Raw genomic sequence first — 23481 nt, forward strand, 5'->3', positions numbered from 1 at the left:
ATTTGGAGCTTACTATCACTGATGTAGATCACCTGCCTTCTCCAATGCTACTTTTTCCCTCAAAACATCTCCCTGAATTTTCTTACTTTCTTGATGATTTATCTGTAAAGACCAAGAACTTACAGGCTTAAATAATGTTGGAATCTCTTGCTTGTGACATAGGAATGTTTTTTCATGCTGGGAAGATTTAGATCCTAAAAGCATTTAAGAATATCGTGGATGTGTTCCAAGGTCTCCTATTACTCTTTTAGGAGATTTCCTAGTCAAGGTTTGAACCTCTAGCTATTCTTTTCTTTGTGAATTCTGGCTTTTTATTATTAATTTGTAATGGACATGTAAGTGAGCACCAATCCTATAGGAAAGAAGATATTAGACAATTAGTCCCTCTGACACATGAATGGCTTGCTCAGTGTCATGTTAGAAACTGTGGTTAATGTCCATCTGGCATACTTGGTCAGAATCCAGCACAATTTTACTTCCACAGGATACATTAATCCATTAGAAATAGTGATTATTCTTAAAGGACTGATTTTCTCTCTTCGGTGGACTTTCTCTCTTCAGAGTCTTTCCTCTATGGCTCTGATTGTCTCTGGTTCTGGTTTCTCCAGACATGGATCGTACTGTCCCACTCTTTTTCTACTTCCTCTCCAAAAAGCATTCCTGGGAATATGTCTCTTCTATTCAAATGCATTGCATTTTACTTCTGTCCCTATGTTTAGCCCTAGGTAGACCACCCTCTTTGGAATCTAATTTTTTTAAGAGGAGGCAGGGGGCTAGAAGATTGTCATTTTCTTATTCTTATGTGTCGATTTTCTTCCCTGTGAAATAACTGAAGTCTAGTTAGTTGAGGATATAATGATGCAGATATTTTGGAAACTAATGGTGATGTGAAAACTTTTATATGTTGTTCTTTAAGCCTTGATTATGTCAGAGAAAGAAATACCTTTTAGTTAATCACAGAGGGCATAGATGAATATTCTTTGAATTCTTCCCTGAGATAAATACATATCTGACATTTTCTCTTATGATTCTTTCTGCAGTGAAAGTAAGTTGTTCTATGGACTGGTTGATGATCTCGGTTAGCCCATGTGGGTATAGCAGCAATCTGTATATATTTGCTGATGAATTATATCTGGGATCAGGTTGCCCTGTGACTCGGATACAAACATATGCATATGATTTTATATACCCTGTATATGACTGTGGGATCAGGATAAAGGTGAGACTCGTGATTATTTATAAAAATAACTTCTAAATAGTTTTTTTTAGATCTTTATACCTTGCACTAAAATTATTGTCTTTCTTGTTTTAAAGAGCAAATTTTGCTTCTAATTATCATAATTTATGGGTGACAAAACCACAGTTCCTTACTTATCATTCACTGGACACTGGGACATCTGTGTGTGCATAGGACCTGACAACACGCAATTCCAGACTGGTTAGGAAACCGATTTTAAGTTGTCCCTAGGCTATGCTTGTATTTTACTAAAGCTTAGCAGACAATTTTAAATTCCTTTTGATGCTCCTAATGGGAAAGGTCACAGTTCCTGGAAAGGTATATCCTATTCATTGGATCATTTGAGTTGCCTGTGCTTTGAGGATGTGTGTCTATACAGCAAGTAGATTTTCACTGGGATAAAGTCTCTCACGTATTCTTCTAGGCATAAGTCTTCAACTCTATTATTATCCTGGAATATTATCTTTTCATAGATTCCCTTATTCGAACAGGTTATATTCATACTACAGAGATATTTTGTCCAGTGACTAACTGTAATAGTCACCTACAAATAAGGTGTTGGCTCTATTAGAAATGATAGAATGGAATGAAGCTTTAGAAGGCGCTTTTACCATGTTTCCAGGGTGCAAAGCTGGTTAATGGTAGTATAGACACCAAACCAGGATGATTACCCTTCAAAGCTTATACTTTAAACCACTCTGTTATTTGACTTCCAAATCCTCCTTTTTGAGAGAACTGTTGGAAATCTTTCCATTAATGAGTCATAAAGATGGCTCTCATTGGCAGTTTAGGTTTGCTCCTATGTACTATTAAGATTTCCCCCCCCGCCCCAGGCACTTTAAATACGCTCTTACAGATAGTACTCCTCTTCTGTCCTAGTGGGTTGTCAGACCATCGTGACAGTAGCCAACTTTGAGATTGTAAATGTTTTCTACCTCTTACTCAAATGTGTGTATGCCTCCCCTGTTACTAGAAGTACCTTCTATTTAACCTTTGTGCTCCCCTAGGTTGTTTCAGAGGATACTCTCCTTTTCCAAACTGAGATATACTTTAACCCTCGGAATCTACATTGTGACCCTCAGAAGATCCCTTTGGAGTGTTCTGCCTCTAGGTGAGTCCAATAGACCAGCCTCCTTTGAGATGTATCTGCTTCCCATTTAGTTAGGATACTTCTGCAGAAGCATGAACTTTAGACTTGATTCACCCATAACCATACGTCAAAATGTGAAAATAGCCTCCCTAAAAATACTTAATACTTTTATTTTTATATACATTCTAGTATAATGAGGTTATTTTGCAACAACTGAACCACAAAGAAGACTCATTACTCAGTTGCCTTAATAAATGGAAGAATCAAGCCTGATACTATTTTTCAGTGTCTCCTCCATCCTAATACTTTAATACATCTCATGGTTTAATTCCATGTTAATAGAAGGGAACATAAGTTCTTCATTTTAATACTAACTCATGGAATACACGAAAGGAAAGGTTTATCAACCTAATCATTAAAAGCATTTTGCTTGTAGTTCTGTGGAACTGAGACATTGAATTCCAAAGGGACCCCACATGAACTTTGAGACCAAGTAAAATGGTGTGTGGTGAAACACTTTAGTATTTACATTGAATGTCACAAGTTACAAATCTTGTCACTGTAATATTTACATTGAGTGTTATTAGTTATAAATCTTGGAAAAAATTTTATCCTTGTTTAATATGTGAAAATAGTTGACATAAAAAAGAAGGTAGAACTCAGAGCAAATGTGCAGTATTTTTTACAGGGGAGAATTTTTTTAAGTAGGCTCCATGCCCAATGTGGAGCCCAGTGCAGGGCTTGAACTCACAACCCTGAGATCAAGACCTGAGCTAAAATCAAGAGTCGGACGCTCAAAAGACTGAGCCACCCAGGCACCCCTGGTATTTTATTTTTTTATTGTGGTAAAATATATGTAAGCTGAAATTTATCATTTTAACCATTTTCAAATGTACAGCTCAGTGACATTATATACACTCATATTGTTACATCCTCTTGATACTCTTTTAACTTATTTCCATAAGGCACGTGTAAGGCTGAGGAACTTAGTGACACTCTGGGAAGTAGCTGACACTAACATTTGATTCTGTAGAGAAATACACATGCACACACGCGTTTTCATTCCTATATATTAGCCAATGCTTAGAGTAATATGAAATGTTGTGAAATAATGCTCTGGAGCTATTGCTTCTCCATAGGCTACATGATCAGTAATGATAACACCGGCATTTCTGCTTCAACAGTGATTTTTGTGTTGTTTGCAGCTCATCTTCCTTTGGAAGAAATGAAAACTAGGCCAAAAAAGATATACAGTTGGCTTACTGGTGTTATGGCATACTTTTTTACTGCTATACACACACACACACACACATACACACACACACACACACACACACACACACACACACACACACCCTGTGCCACTACTACACTAGTTCAGATTAAACTCTGGTTGCTTTTACTTACTATTCTTAGGATCTACTTGTCTGAATCCATTTTCCTGGGCATTTTGGTACTTGACTAAAGCAAGCAGTTCAAATAAATCACTATACTGAAAATGGCCACAGGAGTAAAAATAACTTAATAACTTGGACCCAAGTATAGACTCAGGGAGACCAGGTGCCAAGTATGCGAACAATATCTGCTCCTGGTTTTGTTTTGTTTTGTTTTGTTTTTCTTTTAGGAAATCAGTGTGGCTTACACCAGTTTCTACAGAAAATGAAATAAAATTGGACCCCAGTCCCTTTATTGCTGACTTGGAGACAACACCAGAAGAGCTAGGCTTACTAAGTCCTTAAGGGGGAATGGAGCATTGGAACTGACGTCATGAATTTTGTTGGAAAAACCTGTCTTTTTGTATTAAAAAAAGTTGGTATAAATCTTTTCTTAGATATCTTCTCCCTAGAAATCCCTGATTCAGGGAAGATATATATATATATATACATATATATATATATATATGCACACACACACACACAAATATATATATATATATTTCATCAGGGATATAGCTTATTAATTTAATGTTAACTATTGGTAATTTATACCACCCATTTAAATTTTATTTTCTATTCTATACAGTAGAACAAAATGTCCCCAATGACAATAATTTGATCCAGTTGATATGAACCTTCGAGAAATATGTTCTAAATGTTTTTTAGTAAAAGTAGAGAATGGAGATAGGTATCTAAATATGCCAGAGACTAACCTGGTGCAGAGTTTAAAATTTAATGTACTAACTCTCAGGACAAAGTGCTTTTGTGTGAAGACACTTTAACTCGTGTGGCTTTCCTAATTAATTGGTAAAATCAATTCCTAAAAATAATTCAATGTATGTCATATTTGATTGTTGCAGAAGGAAATTAGATTCATATTCTAGAATTGAAATAGCCACTTTCTTTTTTTAAAAAGATTTGTATTTATTTATTTGACAGAGAGAGACACAGCAAGAGAAGGAACACAAGCAGGGGGAGTGGGAGAGGGAGAAGCCCTGATGCGGGGCTCTATCCCAGGACCCCCTGGGATTATGCCCTGAGCCAAAGAAAGATGCTTAATGACTGAGCCACCCAGGTGCCCCTAAATAACCACTTTCTTAACTGAAATTTGATGTCAGGTTTTCTGTTCTTTCCCTGATGTGATTTTTCCATACTTGAAATAATCAATGGATTGAGGTGGTCAAGGGTAGTATCTTCCCACCATGCTATCGTCTTCATATAATCATGAATTCATATTCATAATTTATATATAAATGATATATTCATCATGATATATTCATCATGTAGCTGGTGATAAATAGAAAAAAGTGACTTTTTTGTATATTGCATGGGAAGACTCCTTCTTTAGACATCTTTTCCCTAAAAAGGGAGTCTTCCCATGTAATATACAAAAAGGTCACTCTTGACTTTTGGGATATTTCTTATATCAATTAGGAGAATGAAGTTGTGCCATTTGTTATTCAATCGCTTTGTAAATATATACTTTGGTGTCACATGAGCCTGGAGTCTGATTTTTGCCAAGGTATTTTTCATTAATATTTTCATTAAATTTTTTAAAAATTTAAAGTGCTACTATTATATCATTTTCAATAAAATGCTACTTAGAGTTGTTTACTCATCAGAGAATTTAAACATTGTCACAATAGGCATCTACCTTTTACAGTCAATATAAAACTAAGAGGTAACCCTTCTGTAAGGCCTAACATGTGTCAGGTGATATTACCAGCATCTAATGACAACTTACTTGATTCTAATAACCCCAAAGTTATGTGTGAATATTACACCAATTTTACAGAGAAGAAAAAAAATAAGTTAAATCATTTCCCAACTGCTTTTAAAATTGGTGATTTTCTCCTACTCTTAGAGGAAAAGCTTTCAGCTTTTCACCGTCAGGTGTGGTGTTCACTAAGGGCTTGCTTGCTTTATGCAGGCTTTACTATGTGAAGGTGTATTCTATCTCTATGTAATTGATTGACAGTTTATCATGAAAAGATGCTGAATTATTTTGGTGAAGGTGTCCCTTAAATAATCGCCAGTCCTTTTTTGGAAGTCAAAACTAGAAAGAAAATCACAAGAATGTCTCTGTTTTTAGATGTTCCTCTTTTAAGTTGTAGCAGGTAGCCTGCCTTGACTCTGTAGAGCCTTGTAAGTTTTTGTGTGTATGCTCATTTTGTTTCATTCTATGTAAGTGACTGAAGGGTGGACTCATCCAGAACATTTACAAAGACAATATAGTGATAGATACTTCATTTCTCAGTTTTAAGGGAAGCGAAGCAGGACTTGGGTGTAATCACAACTCATCAAAGACAAGGTATTGATCAGTTCACATGCTTAAACGCCACCTGTTTTCTTTTTGAAAATACATTCCTGTTTTCCTTGGGAAGTGCAGAAAGATGCAAGTGATAGTAGGAATCTTTTCCTTGAGAAGTAGTTTTCAGCGACACGATGGAGTTCCAGGTCAGCTGTAGGTGAGAAGAAAAGTTCGACGTGCTAAGAATTAGATGCGCAGCTGTTTTAGCTTGATTTATGGTAGAGTTTACACTTGAATGGATGTTGGCTAAATGTATAGGACTATACACCTGACAAAGGAAACTGATTGTTGTAAATTATATTTCAGAGAGCCTGACGAAAAAAATTATGCTAGCCTGATTACAAGGCATAATAGCTCATCTCATATGAACCTAACGGCATGGAAATACATTTAATAGTACATCAGTTAGACTTTTCAACTAGAATTTATTGTTCTATTAGAAAATGAAAGTTGTCCTATGAAATATATGCTCTTAAAAAGAAAAGTATTGAGAGGCCAATAGCGATTTTGGTGGAGAGATGGAAAGGAGATGGAATCAAGAAGCAGGGGGAGTGTGGAAGGGGGAAGCAGTAAGGATCTAAAGACATTTGGGCTGAGGCACCCAGGCAAGTTCTACTTGAGTAGCTCAACCACAGGCCAATACAGTAGTGAGTAACCCCTCCCCCCCAGTAGCCCATTAAAAGGCCCCCAAACTCCCTGCTAAAAACCTGTAGGCTGACTCTGAAAAGGAGGCAAGAGTGACTTGGTGGCTCCCTCAGGGAATGACTTACCAAGAAGCCACTGGAAATGCTTGAAAGGTTCACTTGGTCAAAGTTGGAGCAGGTCCATCGGGGCAGGATCCCTGTAGATGTACTTCCCCTATGGCTTGCTGCAAGCTCTGTCACTCTTTCCTGATGAGCCCCATGGCCACTTAGAAATCAGAAGTCTAATACCTTGGTGGGCTGAGGGGCGGAGTGGTAGCACAGAGCTGACAACATGTTTGGCAATGGTCAGGAAATGATCCAAGGGAATAGAGTGGACTTTGTGCCCTAAGTAAGGTTGATGAGATTTGGCAGATCAAAATACAAGATGCCCAGTTAAAGTTGGATTTCTCATAGTATTATTTTTGTTGTATTTCATGCAATATTCAGGACTTTATTTAAATAGTCAAATATCATATGTGGCATACTTAAACATTTTTTAAGTTGTTGTTTTCCTGAAATTCAAATTTAACTGGAACTTCTGAATTTTGTCTGGCAACCTTAGTCCCAATCCAGCCAGAGCAAAGCAGTGTTCTAGCAGCAGAGGCTAGAGGGAAGACACAGTCTGGAAGGAAGATGCTCACCAAGCTGTATCTACTCTAGGTCATTCTCACTGTAGAAAAAGAGCAGTGGAGATGAATTTAAGAACTTGTTCAAGGGCCAAAGGATTGGCCTGAACAATGTCCAGGGTAGCCTTACAGAACGTGTGCTGCTGACTGAGGGACCAAAGTAATCCCACTGATTTAGCCCTGGCAGGTGCCCAGTGTGAAGTCGACAGCTTCCCAAGTGTTGTATCCCCATGTGGACACTAGAGGGAGCAGCCTGGTCAGAAGGAGCCCAGACTGCTCTATTTCGGGTTCCAAGAAAGAGTAAAAGTCTAATTTCCATGCCAGTTGAATAGAGAGGGAACCCTAGGAGATACAAATGAAGGGGGCATTGAAGAGAAGATGCTGGTTTATGAGCCTCCTAAGCCAGAGGGAAGAGCTACCTTTGCCCAGACCAGGGGGTTAGCAGAAGACCATGTGAGCAAGAACCCCTAGTCATGTAACATAAGAGAGAGTTTCTCCTGAGAAATACAGTGGGTAAAAGATGAAGTGCTTTATACAGTGGCTTTATCCAAGGAAAGAAGATCTGTTGCAAAAATCCAAGCGAGCTTCAGTCCGTGCACAGAAACCAGGCACACTGGAAACCAGCCCTGTCTTCAAGGGCAGTGGAGACACTGAGATGCGGGTGGGCATGCCGGCTGTGAGCCTTGTCTTGAACAAGAACCTGGGTCTTCAAGGTGGACCTCTTACATGAGCAAAAAGTACCAGAAGGTTCCTATCCAGGCCTGGGTAGGAACCATGAGTGAGAGACTACAGGGCTTTGGTCCACCGTACTGTATCAGCAGACACATGTTCGATCAATGTTCAGGACTAATTGGAATACATATAAGCGCCCACTTCTATTTCTAATCAGGACATAAATTTAGTAAGATGTAGTGCTAGCAAGGGGATCACATGAAAAAAGAACCCATTTTGATTATAGAGCCTGTATTCCTCCTGTTCTTCTAAAATAGGAGCCAAAATATCAAAAGATCACACTGAATGAAACAGAATGACAAACAGTGATATTTATAAGTTTTCCCCATAAACAAGGAGAGACCCTAAACTACCTACAATTAAGAGGATTCTGTACTGTATATTGTTGGGTCCATGGTCAAAGGAGCGAGACTGATACAAAGCAAAGGTCAAGCAAAGCTTTATTTCTCGCCAAGCACCGAGAATCAAACTGACTGGCCAGGGCCGTCTCTTGCAAAGAGGCGACCCCTCCCAGCCTCACAGACTAACTTTTATAGAGTAAAGGCCATGTGGTTGAGCCTGGCCACACACAGGTGGCCAACTGAATTACAATTAACCCTATAGTAGCTATTTGAACTAGCCTATCACTCTGGTCAGAACTGGCACCCAAAAGGCAGGGCCCACATTCTTGGGCGGTTAGGGAGGTGCTTTCCTGATTGGATGTCTCCACCTGGCTTGGCTTATCCTTGTATTCTGGGCTCTTTTATCTCCCCCTGACCTGACACGTCCTGATATATGGGCTCTGTTATCAGGGGCTGGTCAGTCATATTTTTCTGGTTTCCCAGACTTGTTTCTAAGTAAGTTCCTTGTGGTGGGGCAGGGTCAATCTAAGTTTACTGCATAAACAACAAAATGGCTCGTTCTGGCTAAGCAGGCCCTTACATATATAAACATTAGAATTCCCTGGGGTCTACTGCTTTTCTTCTTTGGAGAAGAGTGAAAAGGCATTTTAGGATTGAAAGCTATTTCTGGAGGAAACAGACTCTATGCTATTCTAATCAGATAATTCTCCTGACAGCTCATAGGAAAGAAAGTCCAAAGCTAATAGAGAAATGAGAACCGAAAGAGTAGTGATATATCACTCAGACCTTATGACCGGGTTCAGTTAGGGGAACAGAACCAATATGCATGATATTGATAACATATTTGTCATAAAGAACAATACATTTTGGGGACTGGGGTAGAAGTGCATGGAAGGTTATTGTCCTTGCATCTGGTGGTAAGCCCAGTGCTGCTGAAGGTCAGCAGGGTTTTGAACATACTGGAACTTGCCTCTTTCTCTCATTGTCTCCAACCTTGACCATGTGGATGACCTGCAGAAGCTGGCACCGTCACCATGGAGTTGCACGAACACATGGTCCAGGACTCAAAGAGGCTGGATGAGGAGACCTGGTGTGAGTAGGAGAAGTTGAGCCCCAGTCTGGTCCTGTGCCCAGTGACCCAGCAGATCCATGACAGTGGGGGCGTGCCACAGGGGCACTGGCACTCCACAGCCACTGGAATCAGAGGATATGACACACCTGTGGAGGACATTTCTGTGAGTCTTCTCTCGAGAGCAGTTTCCATAATCATTCTCTCCCTAAATAATTGAAGAGGCTTCCCATTTTTATTCATTTATTTTGAATGCATATAAAGACCTTAGTTGCTAAGATGTCTGGATGCATTCTGTCATTTGCTTTTTACAGGCACTGTTCTCTAAGGTGGGCACTAGCTCTTATATTTACAAATGAGATAAATGAAGTCTTAGAGTTTAAGTAACTTCCTTTCAGAGCTCTTTCCACCCCCCTACAGTTCTACATTTAAAACAAGTACGTTAAAAGGAACTACTTTTTTTTTCATTTACTCATATTTCTTCCTCTCCTTCCCTGAAGACACTTTCTTGACTTCCCTTCTTCTTCCTCCTCCTCCACCTCCTCCTCCTCTTCCTCCTCCTTCTCTTCTTTGTCCTCTTCTTCCTCCTCCTCCCCTTCCCGCCCCTGTCTCCACCTCCTTTTCCTCGTCTACCTCCTCTCCCTCCCTCCCCTCTCCTCTTTCTCTCCCCTTCCTCTACTTCTCCTCCTCCTCCTCTTCCCTCCCCCTTTTCCCTCACTTTTCCTCCTCCTCCCTTTCCCTCCCCTTGTTGCCCCTCCTTTTCCCCTCTCTCTTCTTCCTCTCCTCTTCTTCCTCCTCCCTTCACTCTGCCCTTCTCCTCTTCTCCTAAGCCTCCCCCGCCTCTCCTCACTTCCTCTTCTTTGTCATCATCTTCTTTTTCTTCCTCTCCCCCTCCTCTTCCTCTTCTTCTTCTCCTCCCCTTCCCTACCTCACTCTTTTTCCTCCTCCTCCTCTCTGTTCTCCTCTCTCTTCCTCCTCCCCTTCCCTTCCCCACTCCCCCTCCTATTCCTGTTTCTTCTTCAGTATTCCATTTGCAATGACTCTGGTTAAAGTGAAACAGGAAAAGTATATTTTTGTTGCCATCCTGTTAGCTATTTCCTCATGATTTATGGTTAGAATTTCTCTGTCATCCCCCGCTCCCCAGCATCTGTCCCAGGCTCAGGTGCCAGCCGTGATATCAGAGCTCCTGCATATTGTTACTGGCTGCGGGACCTTTGCTCACTTTATATCCAGTGCCCAAGTTCACAGTCTCCCAGAGCTCTCCTTGGGTCATCATATCCGTCCCTCTTTTTCTCTTTTCTGTGACCAAGTTCCCACTTCTCCTCCAGTTTCTAGAATTAGAGCCTCACCCAATTTGTTAGGAACATTCTCCTCTTCCTCACAGACTTCCCTTTCCAGCCTTTCCTCAACAGCCCTGCCTTGTGACTGTCCTAAAGATGGCAGTGCGAATCTTCATGTTACTTATTTCCTTACTGTCTCTTGGCTCTGATCGTTCCACCACCTACTTAAGGACACTTATCTATTGAGGATGATTATGTCATGTTACCCTTAAAAATGAAACTGCCAGTCATTTTATCAGCAGAAAGGGGTTTATTTGGGAATGGTAGAGAATTACAACTTGAGAAAGGCAAGTTACAACAAACCACAGCCAAGGCAGACCAACAGAGGAAAGACCGCTCTTTTATAGAGGAAGCTGGGGGAAGCTGGGGAGAGCTGCCATAAGCACAAAGTCCAATGGACTAAAGAGGGAGTTCCAAGTATAGGGCCTCCTTATTGGCTGAGTTATGACTGTCTCTCGTTGGCTGGTCCGCTGTTAGGGATGCACCTTTCTTCCTCAAACTGGGTAGTAAAGTAGGTAAAGTAGCTTGAGAAGGTAGGTCTCTTCTTGTGGGGTCTGCAATCCTGAGAAGTGGTAGGGTGTGAGAGCTCCCTGCTTTCACCTCCCAACACCATTTTATTTTAAAGATTTGTTTGTTTGTTCGTTTCTTTATTTGAGGGAGAGAGCATGAGAAAGTGAGCACAAGCAGAGATAAAAAGAAGAGGGACAGGGAGAAGCAGGATTCACACTGAGCAGGGAGCCTGAATTGGGGCTCCATCCCAGGACCCTGAGATCATGACTTGAGCTGAATGCAGGTGCTTGACCAATGGAGCCAGCCAGGTGCCCCTTTCCAAATACCATTTTAAACAAGGTTTCTTTTTATTAATTTTCACAATAATTCATCTTCTAAGCTGGGACACCTCTGAAAATGAAGGGAGGTGTTATTAAAATCGCACTGGGGGTAACAGGCACTGCTGGGCACCTCATGGTACCCAGAGCCTGAAGTTTGCACACAGCCTGGCCAGGTATGGACTGATGTTAGGAAAGCTGGTTAACATTTCCCTGCGATAGTCTTCTTTTCTATGAAATTGGGCTAACAGTTGTTCCTTGGTCTGGAGTTAGCATAGGAGGAGGTGGGTCAATGCATGTGGAACATGTAGAGTGATGACCCCTCCACAGCAATCATTCAATGTATTTAAACTACAGTTTGTATACTTTTTGTACCTATAATGTTGGCAACTTAACTAGCCTTTCAAAGCCTGTAAGACCTGAATGTGAGGCATGGGACCACTCTCCCTCATCTAGACACTGCTTTTACTGACTTTGTTCTTTGTTTTTTGACATAATTCTTCGATGCCCATCCCCAGTGCTTTCCCACCCATCTCCCTGTATGTCCTGCTTGTATTTCTTGTTCCAGCAATGCATTGGGCAATGTCTCAAAGCCAGAAGACAGTTACTCCTGCTGCCAGTTTCCTAATCAACCGTAAGCCTTCAGGAAGCACAGTGAACTCAGAGTGGTCTTACCACGCTCTCCAGCCAACACGTTTCCACTGACTCCTCTACACTGTTGCACAAGGCAAAGGCACGTTAAGTTGGAGTCAGAAGAGGCTGCAGTTTTCCAGAAAAGACATCCTAGCCATCATTATCGAGTGTCTCCTACTTGGCTTCAGAGGCAAGACGTCTTCCAAGGCCTGAAGCCTCCAAGGTAAACCCTATAGATTCCCTTTTCAGAGAAAGCCTCCTTTTTAATTACCTGCTTGGGGTGCCCCCCAGTGGGCCATAAGGATGTCTGCAGAGTTTTCTGTATGGTTGCTATGTAGAGATTTGGAATTTCAGCGAAGAGCATGGCTTCCCTTTAGAATTTGATTGTTCTCTGGTGCCAAAATGTTAGATATAATTATATAGTTATTTCTTTGGGAAGACACGGTCATGGACATGCATAGCCTTGTGCACGCACACACACAGGCATGCACACACACACCCCTGAGATGTATTAAATCCAAGGGGCTGCCTCCAAGTTTGGCTGCCAGCTCTGGGAATGGGATGGTCTGGACACACTTGAAGCCTGGGATTTAGTGAGTGGGTTTCTGCATAAGCTCAAAGGGATCATAATGACACCCTAGAGCCGGGTGACCAGGTTCTGATTCCTCTCTCCTCAGTTGTTGGCTGTGTGTTTTTTGGGAAGTGACATAACTCTTTCCTGCCTGTAAAATGGAAAGGATCACAAGAGTAGTACTTATTTATGTGGATATGTGAGGGATAAATGGGTTGAATAAGTAAAACACCTAGAACAATGCCTGACACAGAGTAAAAGCCAGATGGGTGAACTTAACTGGGGTTCTCAGAAAATCTACACTTCTCTCACTAAAAACAAACAAACAAAACCTAAATTGAGCAAATTATTGAATATAATTTATTTTGCCTAAAGGCTGAAAATTCTCCCTGGTAATTATAATTATTCAAAAAAATCAAATTAAATGATGTGGTTAGACTTGATTTCCCCCCTCTAGAAGTACTCAGGAGTTTCTCCGTAGGAGAGGCTCCAATCCTTGAAAACAGATTTTCAGTACAGCATGGCTCCACTGAGCTGGACCAAAAATTTATTTATTTGTTAAGCATGTATTCCCTGAGTGTCCAGCGTGTGACAGACACGGACATAGGCACCAACTTCTTACGTTGGGAAGACAGCAGATACAGCTGAGCTTGCAGTCACTGGAGGCTTAGAAGGGTAAGTGGTATAAAAAGGGAAGCAGAAGACATTCTTAATAACAGGGAGCTTCCTCCAGACTTGGGCAGGACTGAAGAGGGCTTCCTGCATGAAAAGTGTGGATGTGGGCAAAGGGTCAGTCTGGAAAAAGACCAGATATTATCTAGGTGGAGCCTGAGGGACAACGTGTTCAAGAAGGGAGGAATAATACTGAGAAAGAGGGTTTGAGACTTTTGAGAGCTTGATGCTTGGGGAATTAAAAGAAAGAAACCATGGCTGGATGGAGCTATGAGATAGGAGGAGGCATGAAGCTGGAGTAACAGGCAAGCAGCTTCTGATCATGAAGGAGCGCTGCTCCCCACATTACATACATTTTAAAGCAGTAGATATCTTATCTAAAATATATGCATATTTCCCAGGGTGGCTGGTTGGCTGTCAGTGGAGCATGTGACTCTTGATCTTTGGGTTGTGAGTTCGAGCCCTACATTGGGTGTAGAGATCACTTAAAAAAATAAAATCTTTAAATATGTACACACACACACTTTTCCCAATGGAGAAATTTTATTTTATTTTATTTTATTATTTTTAAAGATTTTATTTGTTTTTTGAAAAAGAAAGACAGCACAAGCAGGGAGAGCGGCAGGCAGAGGGGAGCGGGAGAAACAGACTCCTCTCTGAGCAGAGAGCCCGATGCAGGGCTTGATCCCAGGACTCTGGGATCATGACCTAAGCTGAAGGCAGAAGCTTTAACCCACTGAGCCACCCAGGCGCCCCATCAGTTTTTATACTATGAAGTTATACTGTCCAAGATTGAAATACTGTGTATATTTTAGTGATAATGTATTTTTTAGTTGCAATGACTGTGGTGGTTGTTAGGTGATCTTTATATATGATACTTTAAGTCCTTTTGACACAAGGTAGAGTGTAAGTTAAAGTCAACATTTAGCAACTGTTTGTTAGGTTAGGGACTTCATACCTTATCAAAGTTGCCCCTTGTAAAGTTAATATGAAATTAAAATTATTTCCATTTACATATGTGAACACTGAGGTTCCCATTCCTAGATCACTCAACTAGTAAATGGCCAAATTCAGACTCTGACTTGGCTCTTCCGTGGTGAGTAAACTATCCACAGCTATATGGCTGCCCAGAAGGCTATCTTCCCCTATAGTACTATGCAACATAATGATTTAAAAAAAAATGCTGGACCTTAAAGTAGAATGTCTCTAGTAGAGTTGAATTCATTTATGAAAGGTGTAAGTTTGGGTATGTGGTTTAACCTCTCTATGCTTCCATTTTCTCATCATTAAAGTGGGAATAATATTCCAACATAGACTGTCAGGAGCATTAAATATGTTCACTCGTTTGCAGGAACTAGACCACGTTTGGGTAGCAGTAAGTACTCAATAAATTATACCTATTGTTATTATAGGAATATGACCAAAGGCATATTCCTCACCTAAGAGTTCACTGCTCAGTGAAGCCATCTGTCTGGTTGTCTAGGACAGATTTGCAGAGAGAGGGGCCTATGCAATAATGTATACCTGTATATAAAAAAGAGAAGGGAATCACTCTTCACTGTTTCAAGGTTAAATGAGACACCCAGACTTACTACAATAGTCTAATGATTACTACTCCAAGACAAAATGAAACTCAACAATGTAAATTGTTGCGCCATTTTGAAGTCATTTTGAATCAAACATTTCTGTTGTGCTCAAAAATTTTTAGCTAACAGTAAAGGGGGAAATGTCAATCCTTTGGACTTCTTTTTTTGTGACAGCCATCAATAACCCCAGATGGCCTCCCAAGGAGTTGGTAATGAAGAAACTGGGATAGCCTCAGCAGGTGGTCCCCCAGCAAGCCAGGCGGAACCAGAGGTGATAAATAACTCTGTCTACCAGCCCATTGATGAATTGCAAAATCACCTGAAGGGGAAACTACAAGCCTTTGGGGTATGTCAACCTAAGTTTAAAAAAAAAGGTTTAAGATAGAAGAAAATACCTATCATATGGAAAACCTTGTTTATTCCCATCGGGGGAATCTAAGTTATTCAACACTGAGTCAATAATATACTTTTTAAAGAAAAGACCAGGATCTACTTTAGACTTGGAGAGTAGGAAACATCCTATCAACATTGGAGAATGGACTCCAGTCTGAGCAGCACATCAGGAGGCCGAGTTCTTATGAACTCATACTCCGTATCTTAAATTTAAAAATTGTGTTGAGGAAAGTCTTAATGAACTGTTGTTTAATGTCTGGGTACCTTCCCCATCATATTATGGCCCTAAAGTATGCCAGGAAGATGATTGACCTTATCTATGAGGTCAGCCATTTTGCCTCTACTCTTCTGCCACTTTGTGGAAGGGGTTTGTGAGAATAAACAGGAGCAGGGGGAGAGGTGGAGATGAAGGGCTGCCCCTGGGATCCATGGCGATAGCATGGGATGAAAACCTCCAAATGTAAACCCTAGCCCAGTTAAATTAGTTGACTTTATAATCATTTCAAGCAATGATACCTGCTTTCTGAAGGAAATGAAAATGGTCTCTTCTCCATGTACATTAGTATATGACCATTATGCCTTTCCCCCCTTGCTTCTTACAGGCCGTCCAGATCCTGAGTGGAGCAATTATTATGGTTCTAGGTGTTTTTCTAGGTTCCTTAAGAAACATATTCCATTTCTTCAGTGTGTTTTTCTTTATCTTCTACACAGCCTATCCACTGTGGGGCCCTATATTTGTGAGTATTCGTATTCCCCTGACCAGAGATCACTGCATAGATACCACTGCTAGAAATGTGTTGGATTATTATAGTGTCGTTCTTAGGTGATTTGAAGATTGCCTGCTATGGGTTTGATTTGTAATCTTTACACATGTTTTAAAAACAAAGTGCCTTTCTGACTAAGAGAAATCACATTTTCTGACTACAACTTAAGTCCCAAACATAAAGTTAATGTATTCATGTATTAAACCCAGGTGTTATGGATACTAAGAAAATCAAATGAAAACTGAGTATTGGTGAATTGTCTTGTGTAGCCAAGAGAATCCTGGTTTGAGACATAAGAGATTTGCCTGCTGATCACAGTCTGGAAATCAGAAGATTGATTTCCCCTATCTAGGTCAAAATGTAATCAATAAAATAGGCTTTGGTCCTAGGTGATCTTAAAATTTATTTATTTAGCTTTGTTATTTGACCATCACCTACCTGATGGTTTATTTTTTTTAAAGGTGATTAGTAGGAAGTATTTGTTAATTAGGTAGGGCTTGTTTTGTTTGTAGATTCTGGTATTAGAACTTCGAGAATTTATATGTGTTTGGTCTCAAACAAAGGTGCTACCATGACATATCAAAGATGGGAAGGGTTAGCTGAAAATGGTAAATGGAACGTGTAATTGGCAAATGAAGAAGAAAAAATTTATAGCAAATTTTGGGCTCTGATTTATTCATACTTTTTTTTTTTCCCCAAAATCATTGACCTTCAGATGTCCTGTAAAACAAAATTGCTCATCATCTGGTCAAAATTTCTTGACCCAAATCAGATCTCATGTTCTGACAAAAGATTATATTCAGTTTCTGGATATAGTCTAACACATGTAATTTGGATTTAACATTTCTGAAATGTTTAAGTAGTTAATATGATCATTTAGATGACCTAGCTAGAATCTGGATTTTTTTTTTCCAGAAAATCAGGAGTACACATTTTCTCTGCATCATGAATCCTATCTAAATGGGAAATTTCCATATTGTAGAAAAGAGAATAATAAAGAGTCTCAATTATTCAACTGGAAAGGAATATTCTTTTCTCAGAAAGCTGAGGTCAGTTTGTTGAAAAAAAGTGGTCAGGGAACTAGAGCTCACTCTTTTAAGGCATCCTCAAGACTAAGATTCAAATCCGACTGTTGGATTCCCATTGGTAGAAGCTTTTCTCTGACTCTGTATCACCAGCGGAGCAAAGTCTAAGATCCATGACATGGAACAAAGCGTTTCTTATCTGGCCTTACTATATCCTTGTCTCCCTCCCCTTTCTTCTGTATACAGACCCTGCTATCTACACACACTGATGTGTGATTCCTTCTATTTACCGATCTTCCTCTTACTAATCCTTATTAAACCATGTGCCTTTGGAAAAGATATTTCAGCTCTTGCCCTCCAGTTTCCTAGGATAGTAGAAATAATACAAGGACATTCTCATTGGGTCACTAGGAAATTAAGTGGAAAAATATATATAAAAACCTTAGCTGTTTTTAATAGGTGCTTTATGTATGCTGGGCTCATATCTAGTACCTTGCCATGTGTTATTTCATTTTATCCCCATATAACTATAAGATCAGTGACATGGCGCTATGAACATCTCTATCTTACAGAAAAAGAAATGCAGGCAAAGAGGGGTGTGACAGTTTGCCTCAGGATACAGAATGAATACAAGTTAAGATGGCATCAAGACACAGAGCATATGCTCTTGACTATGAGGCTCTAATGAGCCTGGAGTTTCTTGTGATAACCACTTTGTTATCTGAAGTAGAATTTAAAACCCATTCCTTCATGTTCAGTCAGAATTTAAGAATTGAATTTATGTAGCAAGCTTTAGCTCTCCATGATTTTGACGTTTGCCTTCAAACCCTAGGAGTGGTTTGATAAAGGGTTGTAAGATACATGAGACATAAAACAGAATGAAGTTTTAAGAAAACCATGAACTTGTAGAGAATTCAATTGATCAAATCAGAGTCATGAAAACAATAGCTTATCAAAAATAATCATTAAAAAAATTAGTGGGCATTTCAATATAGACAGATTTGCAGAAGTTCTTTAAGAAAATCTAATCCAAGGGCACATGGGTGGCTCAGTGGTTTAAGGCCTCTGTCTTTGGCTCAAGTCTCATGACCTCATGATCCCAGGGTTCTGGGATCAACCCCTGCATTGGGCTCTCTGCTCAGCGGGGAGCCTGCTTCCTCTTCTCTCTGCCTGCCTCTCTGCTTACTTGTGATCTCTTTCTCTGTCAAATAAATAAATAAAATCTTAAAAAAAAAAAGAACATCTAATCCAATGAATCAAACCCTTATCTGAAGCCTGGGTAAGAACATGAGAATAATGTTACATATGAATGTGCATATAAATAAATGTTATCTACATTTACTATAAATATAAATTATGTTACATTAAATATATGTATTTATTATATTTTTAAAGTATGCACACTCATGTAACCTATAAAAAGCCAGACATAAAACATAATGGTAATATATATTTGCTCAAAATTTTAATGAATTTAAAATTTCATTGCTATAAAATGATGAACGACATCAAGTATAATTCCATGTGGTAGAATGTTAATTTAAAAAAGAATCTTTGTACAACCATTGCTAAATAGCTACTAATCCAAAGAGTACTAAGAAAAAATAGTTGAGACTTAGTATTCTCTAATCTGCTTTGTTTCCTGTGTTCAAGCAGTTCATTGTTTCAGGATCCTTATCTGTTGCAGCTGGGAGAAAACCCACAAGAGCACTGGTAAGTGGCAGTTCTTCTTGTCTTCCTATGATCATAGGACTTGAAATAAATTATCTATTAATAGCAGGAGAGTAGAGGTTGGTGAATCCAACTGAGACACCAAGTCTCATGTAATGCACAAGAAAATTAATTCTCTTTTCTTAAGGCACTCAGATGGTAAATTATCAGAAAGTCATAGAGATTCGAGTGATTATTGGGATGGTTACCTTTAATAGTTGATGAATCTGAAGCTCAGAAAAAGGCTTCTTGATTTTTGTGTGTTGTGAAACTTGATGAATTCTAATTACTTAGAGCGTACACTTTCTACCACTGATTCCACAACTGAAAGCAAAAAGTTCTATTCCTTCAGTGATTCATTAAACACTTACTATGCCCCTATTATGTGTTCTCTCTAAATCATCTGTGCAGCTACACAGCTTCTCTAGCTCATTCTCTGCCCCTTCCCTGGACGGCCACCTCGAACACCAATCCCTTTTCTCTCATCGTTATTCTCTGTTGATGACCTTGCTTCCTATTCTGAGAAACACAAGCCACTGGAGAAGAACGTTCAGACCCCCACTCTAATATCCACTTTGTGGACCAGATCTGTACCATTTCTCTTTTCATTCTAACCTCTTACAGCAGGTGACCTCTCTACTGTTTTCTTCAAAGCAGGTATCCCTCCTTGAATACTAGATTCGGTTCTTTTTTTTTTTTTTTTCCATCCAAGTGCACCACTCCAAATGTCTTTCTGCTAGATCTTTTTAATCAGCCTATAAACATCCGGTTACTGCTCTAAATAGAAAAAATATATACAGTTTCAATTAAACTCATTCCAAAAGGCTTTATTTTCTTCTCTATCCCATCTCCATAACTATTCTCCTTAAGATTACTGAAGACTTCTGAGCACCCGGGTGGCTTAGTTGGTTAAGCAACTGCCTTTGGCTTGGGTCATGATCCTGGAGTTCCAGTATCCCATCCTGTATCGGGCTTCTCACTGCATCTTCCTGGGCCGCATTCCTATTAACACTACCACTTCCGCTTCTCTCTGGATGTCCAGGTCCTCCTCTCTCCACTCCATTAGCCATAATACTTATTCCCCTTCAAAAATACTACGTAGTTTACCAATTTGTATGCTTAATTGTTTTCTTTGTCTTTGCTGCTAGAATGTAAGCTCCATGAGGGTATGGATCTTTGTTCTGTGATGTGTGCCCAGCATCTAAGATGATTCTGGGTGTGTAAAGAACCTTAAATCGATATTTATTTAAATGAACCACCACCAAAGGAAGGAAGGATGTGCTTCCTATATTAAATGAAAATTCCTATTCTTTTTTTAGGTGCAAAACACTTTTGGAATGAATATTGCCAGCGCTACTGTGGCTCTAGTTGGGTTTGTTTTTCTCTCAGTAAATTTAGCAGTTAATAAGCAGTCTTTCAAGAACTGTGAATCTTCACAGTCATAGGACTTATGCATTTACGTGGGCATCTTTTCAAACGTATGTTTTCCAAAATTATGTTTAATTATAAAATATTTCAAACAACCCAAAATGTACAGAAGAATAATGTATCAGGTATCATGTAACCTTGATTTGAATCTGGGCTTGGCCATGTATTAGCTCTGTAATGAAGGTCAAATTAGACAATCTTTCTGTGCTTCAATTTGCTTATCTTTCAAAAGAGGATGATAATAGTTTCATTCTTACAGAGTTGGTGTAAGAATTAAACAAGTTAATATTTGATGAACTGTTGAGACCATGCACATTGTGTTATACTATTAATATTGATTACTACTACTATTACACTCTCCATAGCAGTTAAATTGAAAAAAAAATTATTTCACATCTTCCTTAATAAAACTGACTTGGGAGAAATGCAGTGTTCTCTGTAGTTTGGGATTTTCAAATCAAGACTGACTTCTGAATTTTGGCGGTTGTCTTCCTTTTAGAGGGAAGTTCCTTAAGAACCTTTTCAAATGACTTTATTGTTTGTGTTAGAAATTCTTCTCCTGATGTCCAATTAGAATTAAGATTTTCCTTCAAATTTACCTATTTTCTCCATGATGACCTTTTTTATGATCTATTTTTACTGACTAACTCCTGTGTGCTGGCATAGAACTTTGTGCATCATTTTTTCCCAAGTTGTATTTTTTTTTAATTTTTGTATTTGTTTTTTTTTTAATTTTTTTTTTAAATTTTCAGCATAACAGTATTCCTTGTTTTTGCACCACACCCAGTGCTCCATGCAATCCGTGCCCTCTCTAATACACACCACCTGGTTCCCCCAACCTCCCACCCCCCCGCCACTTCAAACCCCTCAGATTGTTTTTCAGAGTCCATAGTCTCTCATGGTTCACCTCCCCTTCCAATTTCCCCCAACTCCCTTCTCCTCTCTAACTCCCCTTGTCCTCCATGCTATTTGTTATACTCCACAAATAAGTGAAACCATATGATAATTGACTCTCTCTGCCTGACTTACTTCACTCAGCATAATCTCTTCCAGTCCCGTCCATGTTGCTACAAAAGTTGGGTATTCATCCTTTCTGATGGAGGCATACTAAGTTGTATTTTTAATTATATAAGTTTATATTTATATTGGTCTGATTTTTTATTCCTGTGGATTTCATAGTATTTTCCTTCTGGAGCAATTTTATATTTGCTTCTTCAAGGTGCCTAAGAGATAACAGAGGAATTGCTAGTCTAGTGATTTTGTGTTTAATATTTCCATTTAGTGTTTGGTTGCTAGCGATGGTGTAAATGCATAAAACCGCTAATGAAATTCCATTAATGAAATGGTGGAGGGTCATTTTTGTCTATTTTCCTTAACTGCCTACTTGTCTGCCTAGTTTGCTATGATTTAAATTAGTAGATGTTAATGAGAGTATCAGCATTTCGCCTCTACATTTTCTTTACCCATGACTACCTCACGTGCGTTGATAAATGCAAAGTATCTCTCTCTAGGGAAAGTATTTCCATGTTTTTAGGTTGGCAAATTGTCTCTTGTAGAGTGTTTGTGTATGTCTATGTCTTAAACCTAATCTGTGGTTCACTTTGTTCTAAGGGCAGGAGACGTTATATTTGGTTTCCTGATGACACTTTTTTCTCTCTGAATGTTTGTGCTGGGTTTGATATGAGACATCATATCCCCTAGGGCCTGATGTCCCTAATGCTGATCCTTACCTTGCTGGAATTGTGCATAAGCATCTCTGTCTCAGCCATGTGGTGCGTAGAAAGCTCACGTAATTCGACTGAGGTGGGTTTGTTTCCATAACTAATAATTCACATGGACTGCTAGGGTTTGAGGTTCTCACTGAGTCCCAGAATTGGAAAGACACAATTAATGCAGTAATGATTTGTGGGGTTCCTGGAGTTAGAGATGGTGTGAATATGTGGGATGGAATCAAGGCTGGAAAAATGAGGAAACAGTGTATTTAATATAATATTCAATACATGTATAAAATCATAGTATCATGTTATAGTAATATAATTAGTATAATAATCAATAAATTAAAATATCAATAATAATACAATTAGTACAAAATAATAAATATTATAATAACATTTAGTACATTTTTATTCAGATATAATTAGGTTCAATTATTTACTCATAACTTATCAGTTTTTAGTTGTATAGCCAGGAAAAAATTATGAATTCTTTCCAGATTTTAAGTAACTCAAGTATAAGATGAAAACATTTTCATGCTCCTCTAATGTTTGCTGTGAGGATCATGTACATAAAACTTTAGCACAGTAATGATCAGCAATCACATGTTACTGGTGATGATCATGATGATTGAGGAAGGGTTGTAAGGAGAGGGAGGTGATGATCCTATTCTTGGACATTGATATTTTATTTTCCAGGTGATTTCCACTCCTTCTAATTCTGTACAAGCAGGAATGCCTCCTGATGAAAATAAGTCTGAGAGCAAGGAAATTCAAGCTTAAATCTCCAGTGAATCAGAGCTTCATCCAAGAACTTGGGAGGATGGGAGCCTGCAAAACACAATCCTGCTCTCTTAGGGCACCAATCATGAGAAACTTGAATATTTGACTCAATTTTCTTCTGTTCCAATTATAAACCCCATTAGTATGTTTGGATATGGAAGGAAAAATATACTTCTTTAGACATTCTTGGTTTTGTAACGTCTGTGATCACCGCTCCAAAGTTGTTCGCAAAATCAGTGTCTTTCTTCTTACCTACCTATTCCACTGCCTAATAAGGTTTAAAGAAGGCAAATAGAAAAATTCCCATTTTATGTGTTTTCTCTAAACCCAACTCCTAATCACCCACTGAAAAAGAAAATGAGTCATATATTTTTTTCATTGCAGAAAAACACTTCCTGACTTTAGCTGGCATCAGCATTGTAAAAACTCAAATAAAAATCCATCATTATCTTCAAGATATGTTTTTACTACATTTGAGGTGGGGAGGGTCAAGCCTCAGAGATTTTGCTTCA

General features: G+C 39.1%; 2 protein-coding genes across 2 annotated transcripts; both read left to right on the top strand.

Annotated features, from left to right (window-relative positions):
- Window positions 1–610: 610 nt before the first annotated feature.
- Window positions 611–4066, top strand: OOSP2 (oocyte secreted protein 2). The gene is made up of 4 exons (XM_032879899.1): window positions 611–617; window positions 1041–1219; window positions 2245–2348; window positions 3952–4066. The coding sequence occupies exons 1-4, from the start codon at window positions 611–613 to the stop codon at window positions 4064–4066; spliced, it is 405 nt and encodes a 134-aa protein (XP_032735790.1).
- Window positions 4067–15344: 11278 nt separating this feature from the next.
- LOC116880184 (membrane-spanning 4-domains subfamily A member 3-like) lies at window positions 15345–23250 on the top strand. The gene is given in 6 exon segments (XM_032879040.1): window positions 15345–15500; window positions 16150–16284; window positions 18993–19049; window positions 20366–20524; window positions 22176–22277; window positions 22886–23250. Coding segments are annotated over 6 exon segments (693 nt in total). The 3' UTR covers window positions 22970–23250.
- The last annotated feature ends 231 nt before the right edge of the window (window positions 23251–23481 follow it).

The sequence above is a fragment of the Lontra canadensis genome, unplaced genomic scaffold (genome assembly GCF_010015895.1).
Source record: "Lontra canadensis isolate GAN:19392208 unplaced genomic scaffold, GSC_riverotter_1.0 scaffold66, whole genome shotgun sequence".
NCBI lineage: Eukaryota > Metazoa > Chordata > Mammalia > Carnivora > Mustelidae > Lontra > Lontra canadensis.